The sequence below is a fragment of the Staurois parvus genome, unplaced genomic scaffold (genome assembly GCF_062004578.1).
Source record: "Staurois parvus isolate SC_StPar_1 unplaced genomic scaffold, SC_StPar_1.0 ptg001162l, whole genome shotgun sequence".
In the NCBI taxonomy this organism is placed as follows: Eukaryota; Metazoa; Chordata; class Amphibia; order Anura; family Ranidae; genus Staurois; species Staurois parvus.
Genome location: NW_028318958.1, coordinates 3,116,038 through 3,143,784, shown reverse-complemented (window position 1 = coordinate 3,143,784; position 27,747 = coordinate 3,116,038). Strand labels below are relative to the sequence as shown.

At 45.2% G+C, this 27,747-nt stretch overlaps 1 protein-coding gene across 1 annotated transcript in view; it reads left to right on the top strand.

The window, feature by feature from the left end:
* The first annotated feature begins 2,261 nt into the window (after window positions 1-2,261).
* The window catches only part of USP16 (ubiquitin specific peptidase 16), a 62,980-nt gene continuing 37,494 nt past the window's right edge, over window positions 2,262-27,747 (top strand). The window contains exons 1-4 of the mRNA XM_089659519.1: window positions 2,262-2,524; window positions 17,576-17,646; window positions 18,956-19,140; window positions 26,343-26,446. Of these exons, the coding sequence (XP_089515645.1) occupies window positions 17,595-17,646; window positions 18,956-19,140; window positions 26,343-26,446 (341 nt within the window). The 5' untranslated portion in view covers window positions 2,262-2,524; window positions 17,576-17,594. The remainder of the gene's footprint in view (window positions 2,525-17,575; window positions 17,647-18,955; window positions 19,141-26,342; window positions 26,447-27,747) is intronic.

Sequence of the window (27,747 nt, the reverse complement as noted above, 5' to 3'; positions counted from 1 at the left end):
CTTAAAATGTATACACAGGAAATATGTGACAGGAAACATGTGACCTCCACTTCCTTGAGTTGTGTCTAGTTGTCGTTTGTTACATTAAAGTTCATTAAATTAAAAAAGGTGAAGTGCAGGTCACATGCTTGCTATCAAGTGGAACACCACTCTGGAGCCTCTGCTTGTTACTATTATTATACTGGATTTATATAGCGCCAACAATTTGCTCAGCGCTTTACAATATGCCCGATTGCAGGACTTCTCCAGGACTTCCCCCATCCTCTGGAACTCACTATCCCAATCCATCAGACTGTCACCTACCCTCCTCACCTTTAGGCGCTCCCTGAAAACCTACCTCTTCAGAGAAGCCTGCCCCGCCCTCACCTAACAGCCGATCTCCTCCACTCCTCCTACCACTCCATCCCCCACAGCCACTTCCTCCTGTACCACTATCCCCTCCCTCCTAGATTGTAAGCTCCAAAGAGCAGGGCCCTCAAACCCCTCATGTTTTGTTTTGTTACTGTATTGTCTCATGTTCTGTCCCCCACTATAATGTACAGCGCCGAGCAAATTTTTTAGTGCTATATAAATACTGTATAATAATAATAACTAGAAAAGCTACAATTTCTGGGGAAATTGTGTGAAGTGTTCTTGCCTCCACCAGTAGTCTACAACTGGAGTGGGCGGAGTAACTGGGTGAAGTGGGCGGAGTATCTGGATGGAGTGGGTGGAGTAACTGTTGTGTGGTTGGAGTGGCTGGAGTAACTGTGAAAAGGTTGGACTGGGCAGAGTAACTTTATGGAGTGGGCAGAGTAACTGTGTGGAGTGTTTGGAGTGAGTAAAGATAGTAAACATTACACTAACCGATTGATTGATCAAATGTAAAAAGTGCACATGGCAAGCTTGATAGAGTGAGAAATGCATTTCAACTTTTAATTATTTATATAGCACATTTAATTGCAATGTTGTTGCCCAAAGTGCTTCACAGTTACATTAAAACATACATTTCTAAAAACATTAGCAGTATTATCACCTCAAATACTCTCTACTGTAGAAAACTTATTTCCAAACCTTTAACCAGAAGCCGGCCAAACTGTCACCAATTCAAAATTAGATGTCAAATATGGCAGAGAAGAGCGGTTAAAAACAAACTGCTCCAAATTGCTCACTTCACTGGCGTCTTCAAATGGTCGTAGTTTTAAAAACTATAAATTCTACAGCAAAGAGCTTTATATTGTGAGAATCACAAGACCCAGACCTACATTTTGATGTATAGTATGTCTCTGAAATATTAAAAATGAAGGTACAGCCACAGTTTAGAAATTGCTCTTCAAATTTGAGGTGGCTAGAGTGGAGTTTAAATGAATGTCAATGGGCGGCGTGAGTTGCAAACAAATGGTCATATTGTGAAAACTATCAGGACTATGGCTTAGCCGTGAACATTTTTAGTGGCAGCAGGGATAGCTGAACATTTTGATATAAGATTTGTGTAGGTGGGCTCGAAAATGAGGAAAAGATGGCAGTTTAGAAATCATGTCCTGATTTTTCAGCTCACACTCTAGTTTTGAATATTCTGCCATTCATTCCTATAGGACCAATTTCACCACAAAAACGCAGATATTTCGTGAACCATTCAGCGAAACGTTCCACAAAGTAATAGCACACCAATCGGGAACAATACGCACGTTTCGGTATATTACTGTCTATGTAGTGTAATAACTGTGGGAGGAGTTAGGGTGGTAAATGTGGCTATAATAATGAGAATATATATGTGAGATAACAGGAAGTGGTGTTGCCATGCAAGAACACTTAGTAATGGGAGACAATGCAGCTCAATACAGGAGGGTTAGGAGGGCCCTGCTCCTTTGTTATGTTAAAGTTCACTAGCACAAAAAAAAAAAAAGGGGGGGAGTGTAGGTCGCGTGTTTTCTGTCAAAGATGGAGCGCCAGTCTGCAGCCAGATGCTATTGCATTTCTCTGTAGACCTCTGCTCGCTGTCCAAAAAAACATCCTTGTCAGAAATTGCTGTCACACTGGTGCACTGCGCCTGCGCACTGATATTCCCATGGATACCTGCCAGTTCAATTATCTTGATTTGATTGGCTATACCAGTTGTCAACCATTGTCTATCGGTTTCCTCCAATAATCAGCCACTGACGCCTCGTGATGGTATTCAGTTTCTCAGACTAAAGAGAACGAATTGTACAGATTTTATTGTCTCCGCTTTTCAACCATTTTGCTGTGGACTATTCTGTTCCTCTTTTGTCATGGTCTTCTAGAACATGGCGGATGCCTATATACTAAAGCTTCATAGCTGGGGACATTATTTTAGCCTAAGCTTTAGAGTGTTGTTTCCCTCTTTCTCTGCATGCTGGACGAGAACTGTGGAGCCGGTAACGTGTGGACTGGGTGGCAGGGTACCGGCGGTAGGCGGATAGACCGTGAGAAGGACCGGGAAGGATCCATCTCACCATCTGTATTACAAAACGCACCGCCATTGTCCAGTTACTGCCATATGTTGGCTGTGGGCTGACCTTTACAGGTAGGTAGTCGTCTGCAACTCACTGTTACTGTCATACAGAGTATAGACAGATGCGGGATGTGTAAACCCAGTCAGCAAAATATAAGCGGTTCATGTCATTTCTTTCAATATTTGTCAATGTGCAGCTTTCCTTTCAAGTAATATGTGGTAATGCTGTCATGAAGGTCCTCGCTGGTAAATCTCTGACACCGTTGCTAAGGCCGTTGCTAAGAGAGCCCCAGCTATTACTGTTCATATCCACCATCACAGGAGTGAGATCTCAAACACTGAGCTCAGAGCTGCTGCATTCGGGAAGAGAGAGGGAGAGAATCTGGGGGTGAATGAGAGAAGGAGCTTGTTCCTGTGATGGTGAGCAGTAATCACTAGGCCTCTCTTGGCCACAACCTGGGAGTTTTCCAGTCAGTCTTCAGGAGGGATGTAGATGGCTTACTTACACCTATAGCAAGATCATGGTTCAACTTTGGCCAGACTTACACAGTTTTTATATACAGACACCCTTTAGCTGCATAGGCAATCTTTTGGCAAAGGTGAGCTTCTCCTTTACCCCTGGTTCACATATATGCGGCCGTGCGGGCCACGTTTTGCACGGCCACGAGAGCCCATTCATTTGAATGGACTCCTGTGCCCGTGACACGCAGGGAAGAAGTCTCTGGACCTCTTCCGAAAATGAAGCCCACACTGGAACCTCGGTTCCCAGTACAATTACGTTTTCCAGTGCAGGTGGCATGCCATGAGAACTAATGGTACCTGCCCGCGGGTCCGCATTTCTCTGTGCGGGTCGTGCGGCTGCACAGATTTTCGTGCGGATTCGCAGTGTCACCACCCACACATATGTGAACCTAGGGTTAAAGCAGACCTTCACCCTTAACCACTTGCTGCCAGTTGACGTACAGGTATGCTGCTTGACTTTGAAGTGGTTATACTGGGGTGATGCCTGCAGCTATCGCCCCAGAACAGTTTTTTAGATCCAGCGGTCAGCTCTCTTGTACAAACCGCTAGTTGCTCGATTGCCTGTGCAAGCAGCAGGAGAGGACATCCCCCACTCCCTCCCGCCGCCGCTCTCTCGTACCACCGGGTCTCCACTATGGTGACCTGACATCACTTCTGGTTTACCTGAATTTCAACGGCACCATTTTAAAAAATTAAAAGCATTCAAAACACAAAGATCAGCAGAGGAGGGATTTTTGGTCTTATAGAGATGGAGGAAAAGTACCTGTCACATGCCCATTGTTGTCACAAGAGATGTTTACATTGCTTGTGATGGCACTAAAAGTGATTAAAAAAAATGTAAACAACAGTGTTGGTCCCGCGTGCAAGCACACAGCGATTGTTCCACATCTGAGGTATTGCTGTGAACGTTAGATCGTGGGCAGTAGTTTTAGCACTAGGCCTCCTCTGTAAATATAAAGTGGTAACCTGTATAATCTCCTAGATTGTAAGCTCGAAAGAATAGGGCCCTCTAACCCCTCGTGTACTGTTGTTGTTGCTGTTCTGTTTCTTGTATTGTCCCCCCCCCCCCTATTGTACAGCTCTGAGTAAACCCTTTGGCGCTATATAAACTCGATGTAATAATAATAATAAAGGCTTTTAAAGCGTCGCCTATAGATAGGGAACTGTAGGCTGTTGGTCACCTTTGCATGGGCGTGCGTAATTTTAAAGTGTGACATGTTTGGTAACTATTTACTTGGCATAACACTGTCTTATATTTTACCAAAAATGGGTTATGTATTGTGTTTTGTTTTTTGTATTAAAATTCAAAAAAGCGTATTTTGTTCCAAAAAAATTGCGTTTGCAACTGCTGCACAAATACTGCGTGACATTAAAAAATTGCAAAACCCACCAATTTATTCTGTAGGGACTTTGCTTTAAAGGATATGTTCACCTTTCGTAAGATGTTACATCTAAATTTACGGTGTAACGTGTTACAATCGGACCAGCCCCCACACACCCCCGATCCCCATTGTGACAGCTAGCAGGGGATCTTCTCCTCCCCAATTAGCTGTCACAATTAAAACAAAAAAAAACATGGCCGTGCCCAGCCGCGTCAATCATTCAGTGTTTTGTGAATGAGAACACTACACGTTCCGACAGCCTTTGTGGCTGTTGGCTTGTAGTTTCCAATGAACTACCACAGTGCTGTGGAGCCGCCCAGTAGTTCATTGTGTCTTCTTGTTAGTAGGTATCTGCTTTCCTGTACAGGATGCACAAGCAAGCAGATACAGTGACAGGTCAGAGGGAGAACCTGAATGGCACCTGCAATCTGCTGATCGCTGGGGAAATGCTATAGAGCAGGGGTAAACAACCTTTTGAGAGGTGGAGATCTACCTGAAAAACATGAAAGAGATCAAAGATCACCGGGGTTCAGCATCATTTAAAAATAAATAAATTTAATAGCAAGACCTCCCTAAATAGTAAGGGAAATGTAGAAAAATATAATAAAACAAATGTCACTGTGAAAATAGAAACCTAGCCTACCTTATAAATGGATGGTGGCAGTAGTTTTTATTTTGTACAATTTTTTTTTTTTAAGAATTCCGTTTAAAGGGAGCACACTGGGAGGGGGGACCGGGCAGCAGAAAAAAAAGAGGAATAATGACAGGAGGGGCAGCGAAGGGAGGCATTTATTAGAACGGATTCCCTGGATTTTCCTCCTGCAGCAGCTGTATGCTGGTGGGAGGGAGGGGAGGAGATGCTAGCTTTCAACTGGAAGGGGGAACAGAGGACACTACTGTGGAGGGTGGCCCTCCCCATCACCCATAGCAGTGTCCTCTGCCTTTCCTTTCCCCCATAGCAGTGACCTCTGACCCCCCCTCCCCCACCAGCAGTGTCCTCTGCCTTCCCCCTTCCTTCCCATAGCAGTGTCCCTAGTATCCTACCTGTGTACAGAAGAGTGGAAGGCAGCACATTTCTGGACTGACAGCGTCATATTAACAAGCTGGTGATTGGTTGCTAGGACTGCCCTAGCAATCAATCACCTGCAGGTTAATGTGACATGTTAATTTGGCCAGCTCCTCCTCCCGCCCTCTGTTCTGAGTTGTGCTGGCTTTCGCTCTTCGCTGTGCATTGGGGAAGACCGTGGCAGAGGAGGCGGGGGGGTGAGAAGAACTGGCACCTAAAAGGTGGGGGTTGGCGGCGCAGGGACCTGTTCGTGGTCTATCTGTCACCTGCCTGCAGTCTACAGGTAGACACACGATCGATGGGTTTCCAACCCCTGCCTAAGAGGCTCCAGAAACAAAATAAATAAATAAATGCACGTATTTTTTTTTTTTTTTACCTGCAAAAAAATGTGCATTTATTATTTTTTGTTAAAAGGTGAACTTATCCTTTTAAAAAATATATAATATTTGGGGGTTCTAACTAATTTTCTACCAAAAAATACTGATTGTTACACGTAAACAAACAGTGCCAGAAATGGCCTGGAGCTGCAAGTGGGTAATAAAAAAGATTCCCCTGCCTTCTACTCTCCTCTCTCTCACATTTGGATATTATTTTTACTTTTTCAAACTTAAAGTGATTTTAAAGGTTCCTTCCCCCTGCCAAGTGGTTTGCTGTGGGGGGCACTCATGCGTGCTCACTCCCTAGCCGATTCTGTGTGTCTATTGACACACAGAGCATGGCTCAGCCCTGCCCCTCACTCCCTCCTATTTAGCTGTGATTGACAGCAGCAGGAGCCAGTGGCTCCTACGGCTGTCTCTGAGCCAATGAAGAGAGAGACACTGCTCTTGGCTGGATGGAGATTGTGCTCAGATAAGAATATGGGGGGCTGAGGGGGGAGCTGCATGCAGAAGGCATACCTTAATGCATAGAATGCATTAAAGTAAATAACTTTTCGGCTTTAAACTTACTTCAGAGCTGATCTAAACCCACAAAGATATTCATCGCTACTTTCCAGTGTTGTGGCAGTTACACTTCTTGCTGGCTGCTGCATCTTCTCCTACGGTGCTGGGTTTTCAGCTTCTTGATTGGCCAAGGGAGGGTGACATCATCCCATGCGTGCACAGGAATCGGCAGCCAAGGAATTAAACCCCCTGTAGCACTTGGACACTTCATAAGGCGTGATATACACTATATTCTTTGGGTAACTGCATTTATCTGCTACCTCCACTCTTAACCAGACAAACGCATTGACTCCTGCTGTTCTTCTTTGGGTAACTGCATTTATCTGCTACCTCCACTCTTAACCAGACAAACGCATTGACTCCTGTTAAATTCTCACCAAATGTTGTAATTATATCTGTGTATCTGTTGACTTGTCCTCACCTCTAGGCGCACTCAGGTTTATGACTGTGGCCTGGTTCCTAAGAATCATCCCCCCCTATTCATGTGAGCCTTATCAGCTTCTAATTGGGGCGGAGCTGAATGCTCATTTGAGCATCTCCCTATAAATTTAGTTCAGCTCATGGGGGAGATCTCTGATGGGGGTGCTGCTTATGATGGAGTGCGGCTTTGAATGAGTGCAGAGCAGTTAAACACAGCAGTTGAACTAAAGCAGGAGAACTTAAGCAGCAGGAAGACACAACAACAGCAAGAAACTCTACTGCATGCTGGACAGACTGCAAGGAAACACCCTGGGAAACATCTCTTGCATACCTGAGTCCCACTCCGTGTACCTTTTATATAATACACCCCTCTTCTGCTCTTCATTTTACTATCCTCTGTTCACAAATCTCATTTCTTTACCCCTCTGCTCCACCCCAAAACTTGTACATCTCCCCCTCATTGCTATCATCTCCCTACTATTGCTTTCATCACCTCCCCAAAATGCCTCTTCCACTCCTCCTTCTCATTTTCCTCTCCTCTGTTCCCAAAATCCATTCACTATATCCCTCTGCTCCTCCCAAACATTTGTATATTGTGCCCTCACTGCTTCCCTCACCCATTTATGGCACCCACCACCTCCTCCTATTACTCCACTCTCCCACTGACCCCAACACCTCCACTAGTAGTTTCTCACGCTCCTGCACATCCCGCTCCCATGCCACCTTTCTCACCCTTCTCCTCCTCATAACCGCGGGGGACATCTCCCCGAATCCTGGCCCTCCACCACCTCCCTCACCCGCACAAAACCCTCCCACCTCCACGTCCTGCCACAACCCCCGCAACTTAGTATCTGTCCCCCTGCTCCCTAAAATCTCCCCCCCGGTTTCATGTGCACTCCTGAACGCCCGATCGGTGTGCAACAAGCTTACCGCCATCCACGACCTCTTTGTTTCCCGCTCCCTCAACCTCCTGGCGATTACGGAAACCTGGATCCAGCCCACTGACTCTACCTCCCCTGCTGCACTCTCCTACGGCGGTCTCACCTGGACCCACTCACCCAGGCCCAACGGTCGTAAAGGTGGTGGGGTTGGCCTGCTCCTATCACCGCTGAGCACCTTCCGAGTCCTCCCAAACCCCCCCTCCCTATCCTTCTCCTCCTTCGAGGCCCACTGCGTCCGACTATTCTCCCCAACCCCCCTGAAGATTGCTGTGATATACCGGCCTCCTGGATCCATACCCCGCTTCCTGGAAGACTTCTCCTCCTGGCTACCCTTCTTCCTCTCCTCTGAGCTACCCACTATCATCCTTGGGGATTTCAACATCCCTGTCAACCTCGACAACCCGGACACAGCCCGTCTCCTCCACTTAACCTCCTCCTTTGCACTTGCACAGTGCATACAATCCACCACCCACTCCGACGGTAATATCCTTGATCTTGTCTTCTCCAACCGCTGCGCTCCCCACAACCTCACTAACACCCCCTTCCCTCTCTCTGACCACAACCTGATCACCTTCTCTATCTCCTCATCCTCCAACGCCTACCCCTCCAAATGTCACACTACTACCAGCCGTAACCTCCGCAACCTTAACCCTGCCTCCCTCCACTCCGCAGTTGATCAACTCCATGACAGCATCCTCCCCCTGTCCTGCCCCGACTTGGCTATGACCGCCTACAACAATGCGCTGTCAACAGCCCTTGACTCACTAGCACCTTTAACCACACGCAACATCAGACCCCGACCGCTCCAGCCCTGGCAGACTGATCACACCAAAACCCTCAAACGACACAGTCGTGCCCTGGAGCGACTATGGCGCAAAACCAAATCCCAACAAGCCTTCACCCGATACAAATCTGCCTTCCACACCTACACCTCCTTCCTCCATACTGCCAAACAAGCCTACTTCCTGACCCTCATCAAGGCCCTCTCCTCCAATCCTCGCCGACTCTTCTCCACCTTCAACTCTCTACTCTCGCCACCCCCACCTCCACCCAGCACCTCACTCACTGCCCTTGAGATTGCCAATCACTTCAAAAACAAGATTGACACAATTCGCAAGGACATTGCCGCAACTCACACGCCTTCTCAACCCGTCCCCTCTCACACAGCTACCCCCTCATCCCCCCTCCCCCTCGACATAACCCACAGGGACTTCGTCGCTGCTCAAACTCCCTCCAACCCCCTTCCCCCTCACTCAGCTACCCCCTCTACACCCCTCTCCCACGGCCCCACCACTGCTCTGACCTCCTCTCCCACCCCACCCTACATTCCTCATACTGAAGCTCCCCCAACACTCCGCACCTTTGACCTTACTACCATCGAAGAAGTCTCCAAGATCCTCTCTGATGCCCGCCTCACCACCTGCCCCCTTGACCCTATCCCCACACAACTCCTACAACCTCCCTCCCCCTCCATCCTACGCTCCCTCACCCACATCTTCAATCTCTCCCTCTCCTCCGGCACTTTCCCTTCCCCTCTGAAACATGCACACATCACCCCCATACTTAAAAAGCCCTCCCTGGACCCCAATGACCCGAACAACCTCAGACCCATCTCCCTGCTCCCATTTACATCTAAACTCCTCGAGCGCCTAGTCTACGCCCGCCTATGCTCTCACCTCAACGACAACAACCTCCTCGATCCCCTACAGTCCGGCTTCCGTCCCCTACACTCCACCGAAACTACCTTACTCAAACTCTCCAACGACCTGCTAACCGCCAAAGCTAATGGCCACTATTCAGTGCTCCTACTCCTTGACCTCTCTGCGGCCTTTGACACAGTCGACCACCCCCTCCTCCTCAAAAAACTACACTCCCTCGGCCTCAGAGATTCTGCTCTCTCCTGGCTCTCATCCTACCTGTCACAACGCTCTTTCAGCGTTACCTATAATGCCACCACCTCCCTCTCACTCCCCCTCTCTGTTGGGGTCCCCCAAGGCTCTGTCCTCGGGCCCCTTCTCTTCTCCATCTACACCTCCTCCCTTGGCCAACTCATACACTCTCACGGCTTCAACTACCACCTCTATGCCGACGACACACAAATCTATCTCTCAACCCCCCACCTCACCCCCTCGGTCTCCGCCCGAATCACACACCTGTTGAGCGACATATCAGACTGGATGTCGCTCCACTTCCTTAAACTGAACCTCTCCAAAACCGAGTTTCTTGTCTTCCCTCCAGCCCGGACACCACCCCCCATTGACTTCTCCATCATGTCCAACAACGCCACCATCAAACCCGCCCCGCAGGCCAGAGTACTTGGTGTCATTTTGGACTCCAACCTATCCTTCCAGCCCCAAGTCCACTCTTTAACAAACTCATGCAGACTCCACCTCCGCAACATCGCCAAAATCCGCACGTTCCTAACTCCAGAAACCACTAAACAGCTCATCCACTCCCTCATCATATCGCGACTCGACTACTGCAACTCCCTCCTCACTGGCCTGCCTCGCCGCTGGCTATCCCCGCTTCAGTCCATCCTGAATACGGCTGCCAGACTCATTCACCTTTCCAACCGCTCCGTTTCCGCCACCCCCCTCTGCCAATCCCTCCACTGGCTTCCGATTGCGCAACGGATCAAATTCAAAATCCTAACACTGACGTACAAAGCTGTCCACCATACTGCCCCGAACTACATCACTGACCTAATATCCAAGTACCGCCCAGCACGCACACTCCGCTCCTCACAAGACCTCCTTCTCTCTAGTTCCCTGGTCTCCTCCTCCCATGCCCGCCTCCAGGACTTCTCCAGGGTGTCACCCATCCTCTGGAACTCCCTGCCCCAACCCATCAGATTATCACCTACTCTCCTCTCCTTTAGGCGCACCCTGAAAACCCATCTCTTCAGGGAAGCCTACCCCGCCCCCTGCTAACTTGCCGACCTCCTCCACTCTTCCTACCACTCCATCCCCCACAGCTATCTCCTCCTGTGCCACCATCCCCTCCCTCCTAGATTGTAAGCTTGAAAGAGCAGGGCCCTCGATCCCCTCATGTTTTGCATTGTATTGGTATTGTTCTGTCACATGTTCTGTCCCCCTTTGTAATGTACAGCGCTGAGCGAACTATTGGCGCTTTATAAATACTGAATAATAATAATAATAATAATATTGCCAAAAGTATTGGGCCTCCTGCCTTTACACGCACATGAACTTTAATGGCATCCCAGTCTTAGTCCATAGGGTTCAATAGTGAGTCGTCCCGCCCTTTGCAGCTATAACAGCTTCAACTCTTCTGGGAAGGCTGTCCACAAGGTTTAGGAGTGTGTCTATGGGAAGGTTTGACCATTCTTCCAGAAGCACATTTGTGAGGTCAGGCACTGATGTCGGACGAGAAGGCCTGGCTCACAGTCTCCACTATAATTCATCCCAAAGGTGTTCTATCGGGTTGAGGTCAGGACTCTGTGCAGGCTAGTCAAGTTCCTCCACCCGAAATTCACTCATCCATGTCTTTATGGACCTTGCTTTGTGATCTGGTGCGCAGTCATGTTGGAATAGTAAGGGGCCATCCCCAAACTATTCCCAACAAGCTGGGAGCATGAAATTATCCAAAATGTTTTGGTAGGGTGACGCCTTAAGAGTTCCCTTTACTGGAACTAAGGGGCCAAGCCCAACCCCTGAAAAACAACCCCACTCCATAATCCGCCCCCCCCCCCACACCCTAACTTTACACTTGGCACAATTCATTCAGGCAAGCACTGTTCTCCTGGCAACCGCCAAACCCAGACTCATCTATCAGATCAGCTTGATTCGTCTGTCCAGAGAGCACGTCTCCACTGTTCTAGAGTCCAGTGGAGGCACTGTTGTTGTGCTAATCTGAAGGCCACACAATGTTTGGATGTATTTAGCTATTGACTCTGCAGACAGTTGGTGACTTCTGTGCACTGTGTGCTTCAGCATGCGCTGACCCCGCTCTGTCATGTTACGTGGCCTACCACTTCTTAGCTGAGTTGCTGTTGGTCCCAGTTGCTTCCACTTTGTTATAATCCCACTAACAGTTGACCGTGGAATATTTAGTAGCAAGGAAATGTCACGGATGGACTTATTGCACAGGTGGCAACCTATCACGGTACCATGCTTGAATTCACTGAGCTCCTGAGAGCGACCCATTCTTTCACAAATGTTTGTAGAAGCAGTCTGCATGCCTAGGTGCTTGATTTTAAACACCTGTGGCCATTGAGGTGATTGGAATACCTAAATCCAATGATTTGGATGGGTGTCCCAATACTTTTGGCTATATAGTGTATGTGTTCATGTTGCAGTGGATCTATCCTTTTTTTTTAACTCTATTGTACAATGCATTGGAAGTGACATTCAAAATGACTGGCACTACACACAGAGCATTATGGTGAGCCCGTCTATAGTCGGGACCCGAGGAGAGTACAGCGGGAGGCTGGGGGAGAGCAGCCAGGGATCTCGGGAGCCCTCTGGAGTTGATCATCACTTCCCATGCATCCAGGGCGGAGCCTGAAGAGTCCAGGTGAAAGTTTGGTAGGCAAAAAGATGTGCAGAATCCTAGTAAAGTGGTTCCTAGTAAAGTTGATACCCACAAGCCTGTGTGACCTTTCTTTGATTAGAAGCTCAATTATGACTGGTAAGCTTGCATTTTTACTGTTGAGGTGGTGGACATCACTAATTTTCTGAGCACTTTTATGGTTCTTTTTACGCAGTTTTTTTGGTATTTGATTTGCTCCACATAGAGCAGATGCTTTATGGATATGCACAGTAACGCACATGTTGATGCAATGCACAGGTGAGCGTGGTCCCTGATGAAATCTTTGCCAAATACACATCTAGAATGTGAAGCCTTGTAGGTGATGCTACAGAAGTACCCCGCACTTTGCTGTCACTGATCTGGCTTTTGAACTCTTTGAACTGGCAGGCAAAGCTAATCTCTCTATAGTGTAAAAGCTGCTCGTGAATCCAACTCGGGGTGATGACATTGTGTTTTATGGTATCGGACTGCTGGGTACTTTCTGGTGCAATGTGATGCTCGTTGACCTTTGTCCCCATGTGTGTGTTTGTATGTGGATGTTGACTGTTTTGCTGTCTATTCAGCTGCATTATGTGGACAAATAGAACAGAAATGAAATGCATTTAGAGCCATTTAATGTAAAAAAAAAGTTGATTGAATAATCCTTTGATTCCTTATCTATAGTGCAAGGATCACAGCAAACTGTTTTGTAGATTTGTACCTGCTTCTGTTCTATAGATATTGAAATAGGTCATTGGAATTCATATGCTGAAAGTGGGAAGCTCTTTATTTTGTGACATCAGTTCCAAGTGCTGTCCATCAAGAACATGACACTTCCTTAGTATCCCTCTTGACCAGAAACTCCCTTGACAAGTATCTTTCGAAAGATATAATGTCCAGCAATGTTACACTGAGTGTTCTCAGTGTTGAAGACTCTCTTGGAATGGCCTTGTGACAGCCTTGGAGTTGGGCTTTAACCCCTTCCCACCCACCTTAGTGTTCCTTTAAACAGCTCAGAACAAAATTGCAGAATCCCAACGTACACGTTTCTGCATCAAGAAATGGATGTATGTGTAAGTGGGTGCTGCAGCGACCATCTGCTGGAACCGAGAAGAATCAAACCGAGAAGAATGTCACCAGCACACCGAGGATCTCCAGTATGGGCCCAAAGCTTTAATAAGCAATCCCATAGTTACAGCAAGAGCAACGTTTCGAAGTCCTGCAGGACCCCTTCATCAGGCATGTTCCTGATAAAAGGGTCCTGTGAGACTCTGAAACGTTGCTCTTGCTGTAACTCTGTGATTGCTTTTTAACCACTTACCCTCATGAGGATTTACCCCCCCCCCCCCTTCCTAACCAGGACATGTTTTGCGTTCCGGCGCTGCATTACTTTAACTGACATGGTCATGCCACGCTGCACCCAAATTAAATTTACGTCCTTTTTTTTCCCATGAATTGAGTTTTAAAAGCTTTCTGCACTATAAAAAAAAAATGACCAACAATTTTGAGAAAAAAACAATTTTTTTTACTTTTTGCTATTAATCAATTCCAAAATGGCGCTATAGCCGAATGACAGCTACCTCATGGTTGTACAGTTGTCACAGCGTGAGGGAAGTACTGCCAATAACCAGCAATTGTCAGATGATGGATAGGCACCGATGATCAGTGCCCAGTAGTGCCACCCATCAGTGCCCAGCAGTGCTGCCAGTCAGTGTCCAGCAGTGCCACCCATCAGTGCCCATCATTGTATATCAGTGCAGCATCATCAGTGCCAGCTCATCAGTTCCGCCTATCAGTGCTGCCTATCCGTGCCGCCTGTCAGTGCCCATCAGTGCTGCCTCATCAACACACATCAGTGAAAGAGAAAAATTACCTGTTTGCAAACTTTTATAATAGAAACAAAGAAAAACTTTTTTTTGTTGGTTATAGCGCAAAAAATAAAACACCCAGCTGCGATTAAATACCACCAAAAGAAAGCTCTACTTGTGTGAAAAAAATTATAAAAATTTTATATGGGTGCAGTGTTGCATGACCACGCAATTGTCATTCAAACCGCTGAAAGCCGAAAATTGGCCAGGGCAGGAAGGGTGTAAAAGTGCTCGTTAGGCAAGTGGTTAAACATGTCCAGTAAAAAAAAATAAAATTTAGTCATAAATTTAATCCAAAATGTATTCTGCTACATGTCTTTGCTAAAAAAAAAAAATCCCAATACGTGAAAATGAATTGGTTTACGTGAAAGTTATAGTGTTTACAAAATGGCGGGAAAGATACTGGAATTGTTAAAACATTTTTACTAGTAATGGTGGCTATCCGCAACTTATAGCGAGACTGCGGCAGGCATTCTGACACTGGGGGGGAACTGACTTGGTGTCACTGGCATCCTCAGTGACACCAATACAGTGATCAGTGCTAAAAAAAAAAGCACTGACATTGTACTAATGGCACTGGACAGGAAGGGGTTAACATATGGGGCACTGTGTGCTGGGTGTGTTTTACTATGGGTCCGTGTGTTTGTTCTTCACTGTAATCACACTGCTTTGCATGTCACTGTAATCACACTGCTTTGCATGTCACTGTAATCACACTGCTTTGCATGTCACTGTAATCACACTGCAAAAGCAGTGTGCAAGAGCTGACAGGGAGAACTATTTTGTTTACAAACAGCTCTCTTTCCCATCGGAAATGCTCGGCAATCACCGGGCACCGGCAAGTAATCACCATCCGGGACCCGGTGATTGACAGCCACGGACGTGACTTGCGGCGCAGATAGGGCACGCACGCGGCCCCTACCCTGAAATGCTAAATCACGTGTATATATACGTGATTTTGCGCACCGCTGCTGCCCTGTAGCAGGAAGGATTGGGAATTATGTGAGCACAGTCACAGTGTCCCCATGAGTGGAAGCCAGTCCCGACTGATACTGATTTTAAACGAGAAAAGAACAAACAGAGGGCGCACTGGCCTAGTGCATTACCATAAAAAATGTTTAATAAAAAATAAAGTAGGTTTTGTACTCACAAACGACAATATAGTCAAGGCACATCATAAAGAACAGCTGGGTCAACACCGCACTGAGTAAGAGTCCGCAATAGGGAGTGTAGACATCCAATAGGCTGACGCGTTTCGAGGACTTGCCTCTTCCTCAGAGCCAACTGACCAAATGTCTGCTCCCTCTTTTATATGCTCACTAAAAGTTGAACCAAAGGTCACATGGGCCGTCCTGAACACTTCCCTATGCAGGTGGAGGAGTCACAGGGGCAATTGACATAGTATAAGTAAACACAAAAGATCTATAAAAATATATATGTATAAATAAAACCATTGGTCTGGACAAGACACATAACATGACTAAAGATTTTGGTGAGTAATTGGGCCATTTATTTTTTCCAGTGGTCACATGATCGCAGATCCCTGCCACCTCCTGGTGCTCAGAACTGTTAATAGGACACCAGGGCAGGCAGGAAGGGGTTAAGTGCATCTACTGCTTTGCTCTGCCTGTAAAAAACACAGGTTCACATTGAAATGTACTTCAACAAAATGGGAATAGAAGGGAAATTTTGTAATTGAGAAGCCTGCTCTAGTGGCAGCTGTCTAGGAGGGAATTATCCCACACTTTGGAGCAATTTCTTCTCACTTTATGTCTCTACAACAGAAAGTGAAGGGAAATCTCCCCAATCAGTTCTCATTATCCTACGCTCTATTTAAAACTTAGAAAATAAAGTTTTGGCTAGAAATACACTTTAATCTTCCTTTTCAACCTTTTCATATGTAAACAGAAATAGAAAGGTTGCAAAGGGATATTAGTAGATTTATTTGGCAGGACAAAAGCCCTAGGGTTTATAGACATTTTCTTTATCTCTCCCAGTGCCGAGGGGGTCTTGGCCTTCCCAATTTTAGGCTCTATTTTCTGTCTGCTAGATTTTCCCAACTAGCCCAGTGGCATATTGTGCATTTTAGGGTCCCATGAATCCAATTTGAAACCTGTTCAGTACATCCATATTGCCTCTTATGGTCTTCTCCTATAGTATATCATATCCGGCATTGGTCTTTCACTCCCTTCGCCTCTTGTCCAGTTATAAGACTAAGTTTGGTCTGGCCTCCCCGTTGACCTCCATTTTGGGTGACCCTTTGTTCCCTGCATTTTTTTCCAATTGATCAACCGTTCTCTTGGTGGAGAGCTAATCGTTGGATGCATTTCAGGGTGGAGCTTTCAGCTCGTTTGCAAAACGCCACCAATCAGTGCCCATTTTCCATCATGATCTTCTACGCGATCTTCAAATTAGACATTTTTATGCTTCTAGTTATGCCCTCACTCCCACCTCTCCTAAAACCTTTTATGAGCGAATCTGTAGTTTCATCCCTATAGGAAAGGGCCTAATTTCTGACGTTTATAGCTTCTTAGTTAGTGCTATAGCTCCTGAGACCCTTCCTTTTATAGGTGCAAATGGGAAGAGGATTGTACTTTACAATGCTCTACACAAGATTGGGAGACATTCTCTGAGCATGTACACAATCTCACATTGTTAGGGAGATTTAACTAGATGGTATACCCCGGCTAGCATCCATGCTGTCTTCCCTAACGCCTCACCACTATGCTTTCGGAGCTGTCCTACTCAAGGCACATTGTATCATATGTTTTGGTCCTGTGAAGTGTTGCAACCTGTGTGCCACAGGGTTCCTGAGAGAGCTACCAAGAGTTTGGGTAGACAACTTCAATAGATGACATCTATGTGTTTGCTGTTAAACTCTATTACCTGCGCCACATGCCATGAGGAACACCTTGTCCATACTGTTTGCGTTGCAACAATTTGTGCTATAGTCCTTTACTGGAAATCCAGTGTGGTTCCATTTTCTCTTATTGTTGATAGAGTAGATTCTGCAATGTTCATGTAACACCATATGTTATTTGATACAATGCACCTCTTTGATGCCAAATGGAATGCCTGAAAGACCTCCCGCTCTTCTTTTCTGTAATGGTTGTTGTTTTAATGATTACCTTACATTGAGCTGCTCATTTTGTGTTATTTACTATGTCGTATGCTACATAGCATGCTTTATTTGCAACCTTATGATGTTCTATGATAATGACCATATGGCTGTTATCTGTGCATTGAACTAATTGTATTTCCTGAAAACTTCGTATTCTCTTTTGTGATATTTTGTATGATCCTGATGTGTTGTAGAAATTGGCCTATATATATATATATATATATATATATATTCATTTATATTTCATTCATATTTCAAGAAATTTCATTACTTTTCTATCCTGTAAAAGTAAAATAATATAAACTGTTATTTATTTCATTCTGTTGTATTTGTAGGAAGTGTTAAATCTGTATCATGGTAAAGAAAAAAGGACGGAACCCCCCAACACCTGAGCCAGTGGATACAGGTACCGATAGAAATAGCTGCTCCGCAGGCGCATAATTCATTCACAGAGATCTGTGAGAGAGACTTGTAGCTCCCAAGGGACTGTTCAGCACCCCCATAGTTTGACACTTCCTGCAGCTCAGTAAAGCTGGTCATAGATGATGTGATCTTCTTTTGTGCACCAATGGGGGAATCCCTCCCGTGGAGCTATAGTGTTCTCCCAGTGAGGGGGGGGGGGAGCTGTCCCCACTGGGAGAACATAGTGATATTTGCTAACGGCCATAGCTGCTGGCAATAATTGCATAAAAAAATCCAACAGGCTGGTTGTACCCAAGTTGTACAACAATCAAATAGTGTGCAATCTGTCTGCTCATAGTCCCTGTTGAATCAGCCGAGATTCAACCATTTATGGCCAGCTTAACTAAAAACTCATACAGAGGTATGGGCAGAGAGCTTTAGGAAACATCTGCAGGAGTCTGATTTTGCACCTGCTATCCATTGATTGAGGGTGCAACACTTTGCATTTATTATTGTTTTGTTTTGGGTGAACTTAGACTTTTAATATATGGAACACATAACAATTTTTATTGTTACTTGCCTTATTAAAGGAGACATTTGGGATTTATAAATAAACATCTACACCAACCTATATGCTGCAGCTGTCCCATATCAGCTCTAAAACAGAACTGAGCAAGCACATGACCACTGATCGCTCAGTTCTCGGCTTGCTCAGAGTGGACAGCAGTAATTATCAGTCACCGTTCTCCACTGTGCCCCTCCAGGGCTCACTGGAGTTATGGGCTGGATAGGGGGTGAGCACAGCTGGCTTCAGCTCTAATTCTAGAAACACGTGTAATATATTGTTTCTTACCAGTCCTTAGATGTTTTGGCTGCATTTGTTTTCTTTCAGGCTAGGAACACTTTCAGAAATTACAGAAAATACTTGTCGATCTTGCCAGAAATGTAGTTTATTTGTCCCTTCCTGTGAACTGAACTGAAAGCAGAAACAACCCTATCTATAGTGTGCAGACTACCAGTCCCATCAATCCACCATGTAATGGAGATGAGTAAAGGCAGACAGATAAGTTTGAAATCCAAAGATACAATGGCGGAATGAGTGTAGACACAAAGGGACAGGAAGTGTGTTATTTGCAGGATCACCCAGTGTAAATAAAGGGCAATAAGTATGAATAAAGAAAATGGCAACTGGCAGACAAATTGTAACATCTCCAGCATTGCTTGTACTCATTATCTTGGCTGACAGCCTTCGTTCAGCCCACAGTATGTTTACAGTATATTTACCTCTAAAATGCTTGCTTTTCTTTTATCAGAACCCACATGTAAGCACATCCGGAAGGGCTTGGAGGAAGGGGCAGTGAAGAGGGCTTTGGTGAATGTGGACTGGACGCTATGTCAGGACTGCCAAGCCGAGACCAAGGAGAGCACAAATAATGAGGAAGAAGAAGAGCAGACAGAAGCACAAGTGATCTGGCTGTGTCTGAAATGTGGACACAGGGTAAGACTCTCATCCATTACAGTACATTTGTCTTCCAGGAAAAGAAAACACCCACTGTATGCTAGGAACCTTTCTTTCTTTTAGTAGTAGAACCACCCTAAAGTTGAACTAAATTCTCTGAATCACGATTAACTATTTTTAATCCTTATGCTGGTAGCATTAGTAAATAGATAGGAAGGCATATTCTAATTCCATAAACTTTTTTTTTTTTTTTTTTTTTAAGTTTCTTCAGTTGCTTCCTGGTTTCTAGCCTAGGCCAAAAATATGTCATACATCCAGGAGTCTTCATGGATACTTTTTTTTTTTTTTTCCTTTTTCCTTTCATCTGGAGGAGGGGCTTTCGCAGCAAAGCACACCCTCCTGCCTGCATGCCTAAGCTAAGGGCAGATGGAATCCAGGAAGCAAATGCTACATGAATCATGTGCCTTTACTCAAGATGGCCACGGCAGAAATGCTAGAGGTGTTTTTCAAAGTGATTTTTCAACAAAATAAAGCATGGAGACATGGATGGATGAGTTTGCATTGAATAGTAAAAAGGATCTAATTAGGGTTGTCATTTTGTGGTGCTGAGATACTGTTATGTTCCACTTTAACCTGCTACAGCTCAAATCTGTTGCTTCTAGGTAAGTAGACTCTCCCCCTTGCTTTTGCAGAGTGAAGTGTTCATTGCCTTTGTGACCAATACCCAGCTTGATTTCCATCACATGAGGCAGAGAGGGTGCCTGACAGTGTACATGAATTTACTATTCTTTGAGCAGCAAGGAGAGGGCAGGAGGGTTTCTAGCATACCTGGAGGGTAGACACATTTTCTTTGACTAGAAAATGCATATTATATAGGGCGCTCTTGTTGGAGCCCAACCTCTGTAGCTGTAAGATAAAGGTGCCAGATGGATATCAGGGATGGATGGATGGGAGCAGTAACACTGAAGCAGCTCTTCTTAGAGTGGAAGCAAGGCTCTAATGCAGTAACAAGAAAAAGAGAGGAAGGCGCCTCTAAGTGCAGTATTAACAATTTATTAGTAGACAATGGAAAATTTGCACTTACAAGATAAACGGTTAAAAAGACTCATCGTGTGGTAATTGGATCCAGGTGGGACATCCAGCCGTCCAGCAGCAAGCTATGCCTATAGGTCAGGTCTGAAGAAGGAGCCTATTGAGCATGCTCCGAAATGCATTACCGCCCCTTTCACCTGCTACATCTGACTCTGCTCTCCAAGCTTCATTTTTGATGCACAGGCACATCCTGGACTCTACTATCTGATCCTATAGGCATAGCTTGCTGCTGGACGGCTGGATGTCCCACCTGGATCCAATTACCACACGATGAGTCTTTTTAACCGTTTATGTTGTAAGTGCAAATTTTCTATTGTCTACTAATAAATTGTTAATACTGCGCTTAGAGGCACCTTCCTCTCTTTTTCTTCTTTTCACATTTTCTTTGACTCTCTGCTCTGCTTGTATGTTAAATGTGAGTACATAGACTGACCAGCTCCAGTTATGGCCAACCTGTAAGTCTTGTACAATACAACAGCCACAAGACACATTTACAGTTATCCCCAGAGTTATGCTATTGCCAGTAGGGGTTAGTAAGGATTTTTTTTTTTTTTATCCTTTAAAGCAGTACTAAATGCACAAATATAGACCTATGCTCAAAAGGTCTAATGCCACTGGAGTCACACACTGGCATCTTCTCCTTGGCTTCTTTCGGGTATCGGTCTTCAGCCGTCTTGATTGGTCAGTGCAGGATAACATCCCTGCAATGTATGCACAGGAGTGCAGTCATCCCAACACACAGGGAGTGTATCTGAATTGTAAACTGAGCTGTGTATGTGCATTCAGTGTACATTCTGGAGGGAATGCAAACAGCTAGGTAAGTGCGTTTTATTGCAGCGCAGACATTCCATATCTCTTCTCCAATAAAAAGCCTGCTTGTTCACAATTTTTAACTTATTGCCATCAGTTCCGCCCTAACTGGTGAATTTACTTTTTTCTAACAAATTATTAATATTATAAGGGATTTTTATATTGCCAACAGTTTGTGTAGTGCTTAGTCCTTTATTATATCTGGGGATACCAAGCAACTTTTCATATATAACCACTTAGTCCTTTCCTTTTCTGTGCTTTGAAAGTTATTTTTACAGAGCTAAGGTAACATTATTTACATTGCGGTTGCCAGAAACCCACACTGTACCTGCAGACAAGGACTGAGAACAAAAATGGTGTCTGCTTCACATACCTGTTTGATTAGAAGGTCTCTGTTCAAAGATCTACAGATAATATTTTTTGTGTTGTAAAATCATGCAGCTCCTGAATGGCGTTACCTAAGCCTTGCCCATCCCCCTACTACATGTAATTCCACATAGGTGATTGTGGAGGGTGTGGTCTAGAGGAATCCTTGATGCTTTCTTTGTTTTTAGTTTTCTTCTGGAGATACACTATTTGCCAAAAGTATTGTGACGCCTGCCTTTACACACACATGAACTTTAATGGCATCCCAGTCTTATCCCATAGGGTTCAATATTGAGTTGGCCCACCCTTTGCAGCTATAACAGCTTCAACTCTTCTGGGAAGGCTGTCCACAGGGTTACCATGGGCTCCTTGGCTGCTTCTCTGATTATTGTTCTCCTTGCCCGGCCTGTCAGTTTAGGTGGACGGCCATTTCTTGGTAGGCTTGCAGTTATGCCATTCCATTTTTGGATGATGGACTGAACAGTGCTCCGTGAAATGTTTAAAGCTTGCGATATTTATTTATAACCTAACCCTGCTTTAAACTTCTCCACAACTTTATCCCTGACCTGTTTGGTTTGTTCCTTGGCTTTCATGATGCTGTTTGTTCACTAAGGTTCTCTAACAAACCTCTAAGAGCTTCACAGAACAGCTGTATTGATACCGAGATTAAATTACACACAGGTGGACTCTACTTACTAATGAGGTGACTTCTGAAGGCAGTTAGGGATAACGGAGTAAAGGGGGCTGAGTAAAAATGCACAACACACTTTTCAAATATTTACTTCTTAAAAACTGTTAATCATTTATCATTTTCCTTCCACTTCACAATTATGTGCCACTTTGCGTTAGTCTATCACATAAAATCCAAATAAAATAAATTTATGTTTTTGGTTGTAACATGACAAAATGTGGAAAATTTCAAGGGGGTATGCAGGACATTTCAAGACATATACACTATATTGCCAAAAGTATTGGGCCATCTGCCTTTACACACACATTAACTTTAATGGCATCCCAGTCTTAGTCCATGAGGTTCAATAGTGAGTTGGCCCACCCTTTGCAGCTATAACAGCTTCAACTCTTCTGGGAAGGCTGTCCACAAGGTTTAGGAGTGTGTCTATAGGAATGATTGACCATTCTTCCAGAAGTGCATTTGTGAGGTCAGGCACTGATGTCTCGGATGAGAAGGCCTGGCTCGCAGTCTCCCCTCTAATTCATCTCAAAGGTGTTCTTTTGGGTTGAGGTCAGGACTCTGTGCAGGCCAGTCAAGTTCCTCCACCACAAACTCGCTCATCCATGTCTTTATGGACCTTGCTATGTGCACTGGTGCGCAGTCATGTTGGAACAGGAAGGGGCCATCCCCAAACTGTTCCCACAAAGTTGGGAGCATGAAATTGTCCAAAATGTCTTGGTATGTTGACACCTTAGGAGTTCCCTTCACTGGAACTAAGGGGCCAAGCCCAACCCCTGAAAAACAACCCTAGACCATAATCAACTCTCCAACAAACTTTACACTTGACATAATGCAGTCAGGCAAGTACGGTTCTCCTGACAACCGCCAAACCAAGACACATCCATTGGATTGCCAGACAGAGAAGCGTGATTCATCACTCCAGAGAATATGTCTCCACTGCTCTAGTGTCCAGTGGCGGCATGATTTACACCATTGCATCTGACACTTTGCATTACACTTGATGTAAGGCTTGGATGCAGCTGCTCGGCCATGGAAACCCATTCCATGAAGCTTTCTACGCACTATTGTGCTAATCTGAAGGCCACATGAAGTTTAGAGGGCTTTAGCTATTGACTCTGAAGACAGTTGGTGACTTCTGCGCACTGTGCACTTCAGCATGTGCTGACCCCACTCTGTCATTTTACATAACCTACCACTTTGTGGCTGAGTTGCTGTTCCCAGTTGCTTCCACTTTGTTATAATACCACTAACGGTTGATCTTGGAGTATTTACCGTATTTTTCGCCGTATAAGACGCACTTTTTCTTCCCCAAAACTGGGGGGGAAATGTCAGTGCGTCTTATAAGGCGAATATGGAGCGGCTGGTCCGGTATTTCCACCGCGGCCGTGTCAGAATACCGGGCCGGCCGCTCAGCTCTGCAGCGGGACCTTACCTGTTCCTCTATCCAGCGGCGTGCTGTCTTCTCGGCTTCTGTAGTGTGGGCACTGGGCATGACAGCCGGGTGCCCAGTGCGCATGCGCGAGAAGCGGTGCGCTTTGTGAATGGTAAGGCGGTACCTGGGACACATGACAGATCCCAGAAGCCGCCGGACCAATCACAAAGCGCAAGTGCTTCTCGCTCATGTGCACTGGGCACCCGGCTGTCATGCCGAGCGCCATTACAGAAGCCGGGAAGACAGCGCGTGGCTGGATCGAGGAACAGGTAAGATCAAAAACTCTGCGGAAGTAAGAGCGGGTACCTGTCAAATTCAGGTACCTGCTCCCCACTTCCCCAAAGGTCAGCAGTCATCTGTACTGTCCGCAGTCTCTGGTCATCCCTGTGCTGTCCGCAGTCTCTGGTCATCCCTGTGCTGTCCGCAGTCTCTGGTCATCCCTGTGCTGTCCGCAGTCTCTGGTCATCCCTGTGCTGTCCGCAGTCTCTGGTCATCCCTGTGCTGTCCGCAGTCTCTGGTCATCCCTGTGCTGTCCGCAGTCTCTGGTCATCCCTGTGCTGTCCGCAGTCTCTGGTCATCCCTGTGCTGTCCGCAGTCTCTGGTCATCCCTGTGCTGTCCGCAGTCTCTGGTCATCCCTGTGCTGTCCGCAGTCTCTGGTCATCCCTGTGCTGTCCGCAGTCTCTGGTCATCCCTGTGCTGTGTCTGCAGTCTCTGGTCATCCCCTGTGCTGTCCGCAGTCTCTGGTCATCTCCTGTACTGTGTCTGCAGTCTCTGGTCATCTCCTGTACTATGTCGGCAGTCCATTAGTTCAGAATTTTTTTTTCCTGTTTTCTGCCTCTAAAACCTAGGTGCGTCTTATGGGCAGGTGTGTCTTATACGGCGAAAAATACGGTAGTAGCAAGGAAATTTCATGGATGGACTTATTGTACAGGTGGCAACCTATCACAGTACCACGCTTGAATTCCTTCAGCTCCTGAGAGCGACCCATTCTTTCACAAATGTTTGTAGAAGCAGTCTGCATGCTTAGGTACTTGATTATGTACACCTGTGGCCACGAAGGTGATTGGAACACCTGAATCCAATGATTTGGAGGGCTGGCCCAATACTTTTGGCAATATAGTGTACAGTGGCTATATAAAGTCTACACATCCCTGTTAAAATGTCAGGTTTCTGTGATATAAGAAAATGAGACAAAGATAAATAATTTCATAACTTTTCCCACCTGTAATGTGACCTATAAACTGTACAACTTAATTGAAAAACAAACTGAAATATTTTTTTTTTTTTTTGGGGTGGGGGGAGAACAAACATAAAAGACTAAAATAATGTGGTTGCATAAGTGTGTACACCTGCTTATAACTGGGGATGTAACTGTGTGCAGAATTAAGCAATCACATTCAAAATCAAGTTAAATAGGGGTCAGTACACACCTTCCATCATTTTAAAGTGTCTCTGATTAACCCCAAATAAAGTTCAGTCGTTCTAGTAGGTCTTTCCTGACATTTTCTTAGTCACATCCTACAGCAAAAGCCATGGTCCGCAGAGAACTTCCAAAGCATCAGAGGGATCAGTCAGGAGAAGGGTACAAAATAATTTCCAAGGCAAGGATATTCCATGGAACACAGTGAAGACAGTTATCATCAAGTGGAGAAAATACGGCACAACAGTGACATTACCAAGAACTGGATGTCCCTCCAAAATTGATGAAAAGACGAGAAGAAAACTGGTCTGGGAGGATGCCAAGAAGCCTACAGCAACATTAATGGAGCTGCAGGAATATCTGGCAAGTACTGGCTGTGTGATACATGTGACAACAATCTCCTGTATTCTTCATATGTCTGGGCTACGGGGTAGAATGGCAAAACAGAATCCTTTTCTTATGAAGAAAAACATCGAAGCCCGGCTAAATTTTGCAAAAACACATCGGAAGTCTCACAAAAGCACGTGGGAAAATGTGTTATGGGCTGATGAAACCAAGGTTGAACTTTTTGGCCATAATTCCAAAAGATATGTTTGGCGCAAAAACAACACTGCACATCACCAAAAGAACACCATACCCACAGTGAAGCATGGTGGTGGCAGCATCATGCTTTGGGGCTGTTTTTCTTCAGCTGGAACTGGGGCCTTAGTCAAAGTAGAGTGAATTATGAACAGTTCCAAATACCAGTCAATATTGGCGCAAAACCTTCAGGCTTTTGCTAGAAAGCTGAACATGAAGAGGAACTTCATATTTCAGCATGACAACGACCCAAAGCATACATCCAAATCAACAAAAGAATGGCTTCAGCAGAAGATTAAAGTTTTGGAATGGCCCAGCCAGAGCCCAGACCTGAATCTGATGGAAAATCTGCGGGGTGATCTAAAGAGGGCTGTGCACAGGAGATACCCTCGCAATCTGACCGATTTGGAGTGTTTTTGCAAGGAAGAGTGGGCAAATATTGCCAAGTCAAGATGTGCTATGCTGACACTCATACCCAAAAAGACTGAGTTCTTTAATAAAATCAAAAGGTGCTTCAATAAGGTATTAGTTTAAGGGTGTGCACACTTATGCAACCATATTATTTTAGTTTTTAATTTTTACTTCCCTCCACCTAAAAGATTTCAGTTTGTTTTTCAACTGAGTTGTACAGTTTATAGGTTATATTAACGGTGGAAAAAGTTCTGAAATGATTTATCTTTGTCTCATTTTATACATAAAAGAAACCTGACATTTTAACGGGTGTGTAGACTTTATATCCACTGTATCTGCTGTCTGCACTGCAGCTATACACATGCAGGGGCTGCCTGCCTTTTATGATTTTATGGTCTCCAGTGACCATTATTGACCATCATTTTGTTTTATTTAGGGATGTGGAAGACATTCAGAACATCAGCATGCACTAAACCACTACAACACACCGAGATCAGAACCGCACTGCCTAGTGCTCAGCGTTGGCGAGTGGAATGTGTGGTATGTGATACTTCTGTATTATGACACATGCTTATAGTTGTAGGCACATATTTAGGTGTTACTAGTATGTATTTTAAACCTGTGTTTTGTACATGTGATATGGAATAATACTGATTTACCAATTGAAGCTGATCTCCGGGATAAGCAAATATTGTTCTAATAAAAGATGCATGTTTATTCTTGAATCTCAATGCGCTTTGTGTAAATCTTCCTGCAATAATCTAGTATAAAACACTGTCTCTGTGCAGGAGCTTCCTGAAATACAAGACTGGTCCCTGCTGCTCTCTCTCCTTCTGCAGGATGACTGGTCTTGTCTCTGCCCCCTCCTGTAGGTTTCTGCAGTCAACCTATAGTGGGTGGAACTATGATGGGATGGGCCTAGAAGGCCCATCCCACAGCTCTGCTCTCTGCACTGGCTGTGTACAGCATAGTGATACTGCTGCTTTTACAAAGAAATATCTAGGTTTGCAAAGACATTTGGTGCACAGTGTGGCTTCCTATGTGGCTATTGAATAACATATTTAAATACATTTTTTTTGTGCCTGGAGTTCAACATTAAACAGGTGGAGACACTTCCCTCAACTTCTTTCCTAGACACTAAGCCCTACTCCTCCTTCGGTTACTATCCACCTCCTGACAAATCCTAGGTTCTCAGTGGGTTCTAGAAGCACAGGTACTGTGCATCCAAGGGTCTTTACTTTGACACAAAAAATTTATTTGAAGGCTAACATAGATGCATGCAAATACCAGATTATGGTTGAACTTTACTGTTAGGCTAGAATTAGCTTTCATTTTTCAGATGTGATAAAAAAAAAAAAATTTTATGTGAGAAACGTTGGTGCTAAAATTGCTGCACCTAAAACTGCTGCATCAGTTTGATTTTACTGGAAAAGAATGTATGACTATGAAGGCTAGCTCAAAGCAAGCAAGGTTTTGTATTCCTAGCAATGCAGTCTGTCTTATTAATCTGTGGGAAGTGAACGCTTAAAGTGGTTATAAACCTCAGACATGAAATATGAGCAAAGCATATCCCTCTATAGTGTGTACTTGTCTCAATTAAGAGCACTAAGTGTCATTTCTGTCTGCTGCTTTGTTCCTTTGCTATCTGCATGAGTTTCTTCTGACAAGTTTTCCTGACACCAAGAGAAAAAAGGTGATGGGGGAGGGACCTCCAGCAGATTGACAGCCTCAGCTCTGTTCCTGTAAGCTGTGTGGAGGGAGGGGGTGTGTCTCTTCCCTCCAATCAGCTCTCCTCACTGAGCTCTGCAGAGTGTAACTTCAGCTCTCCTCCCCCCTTCTTT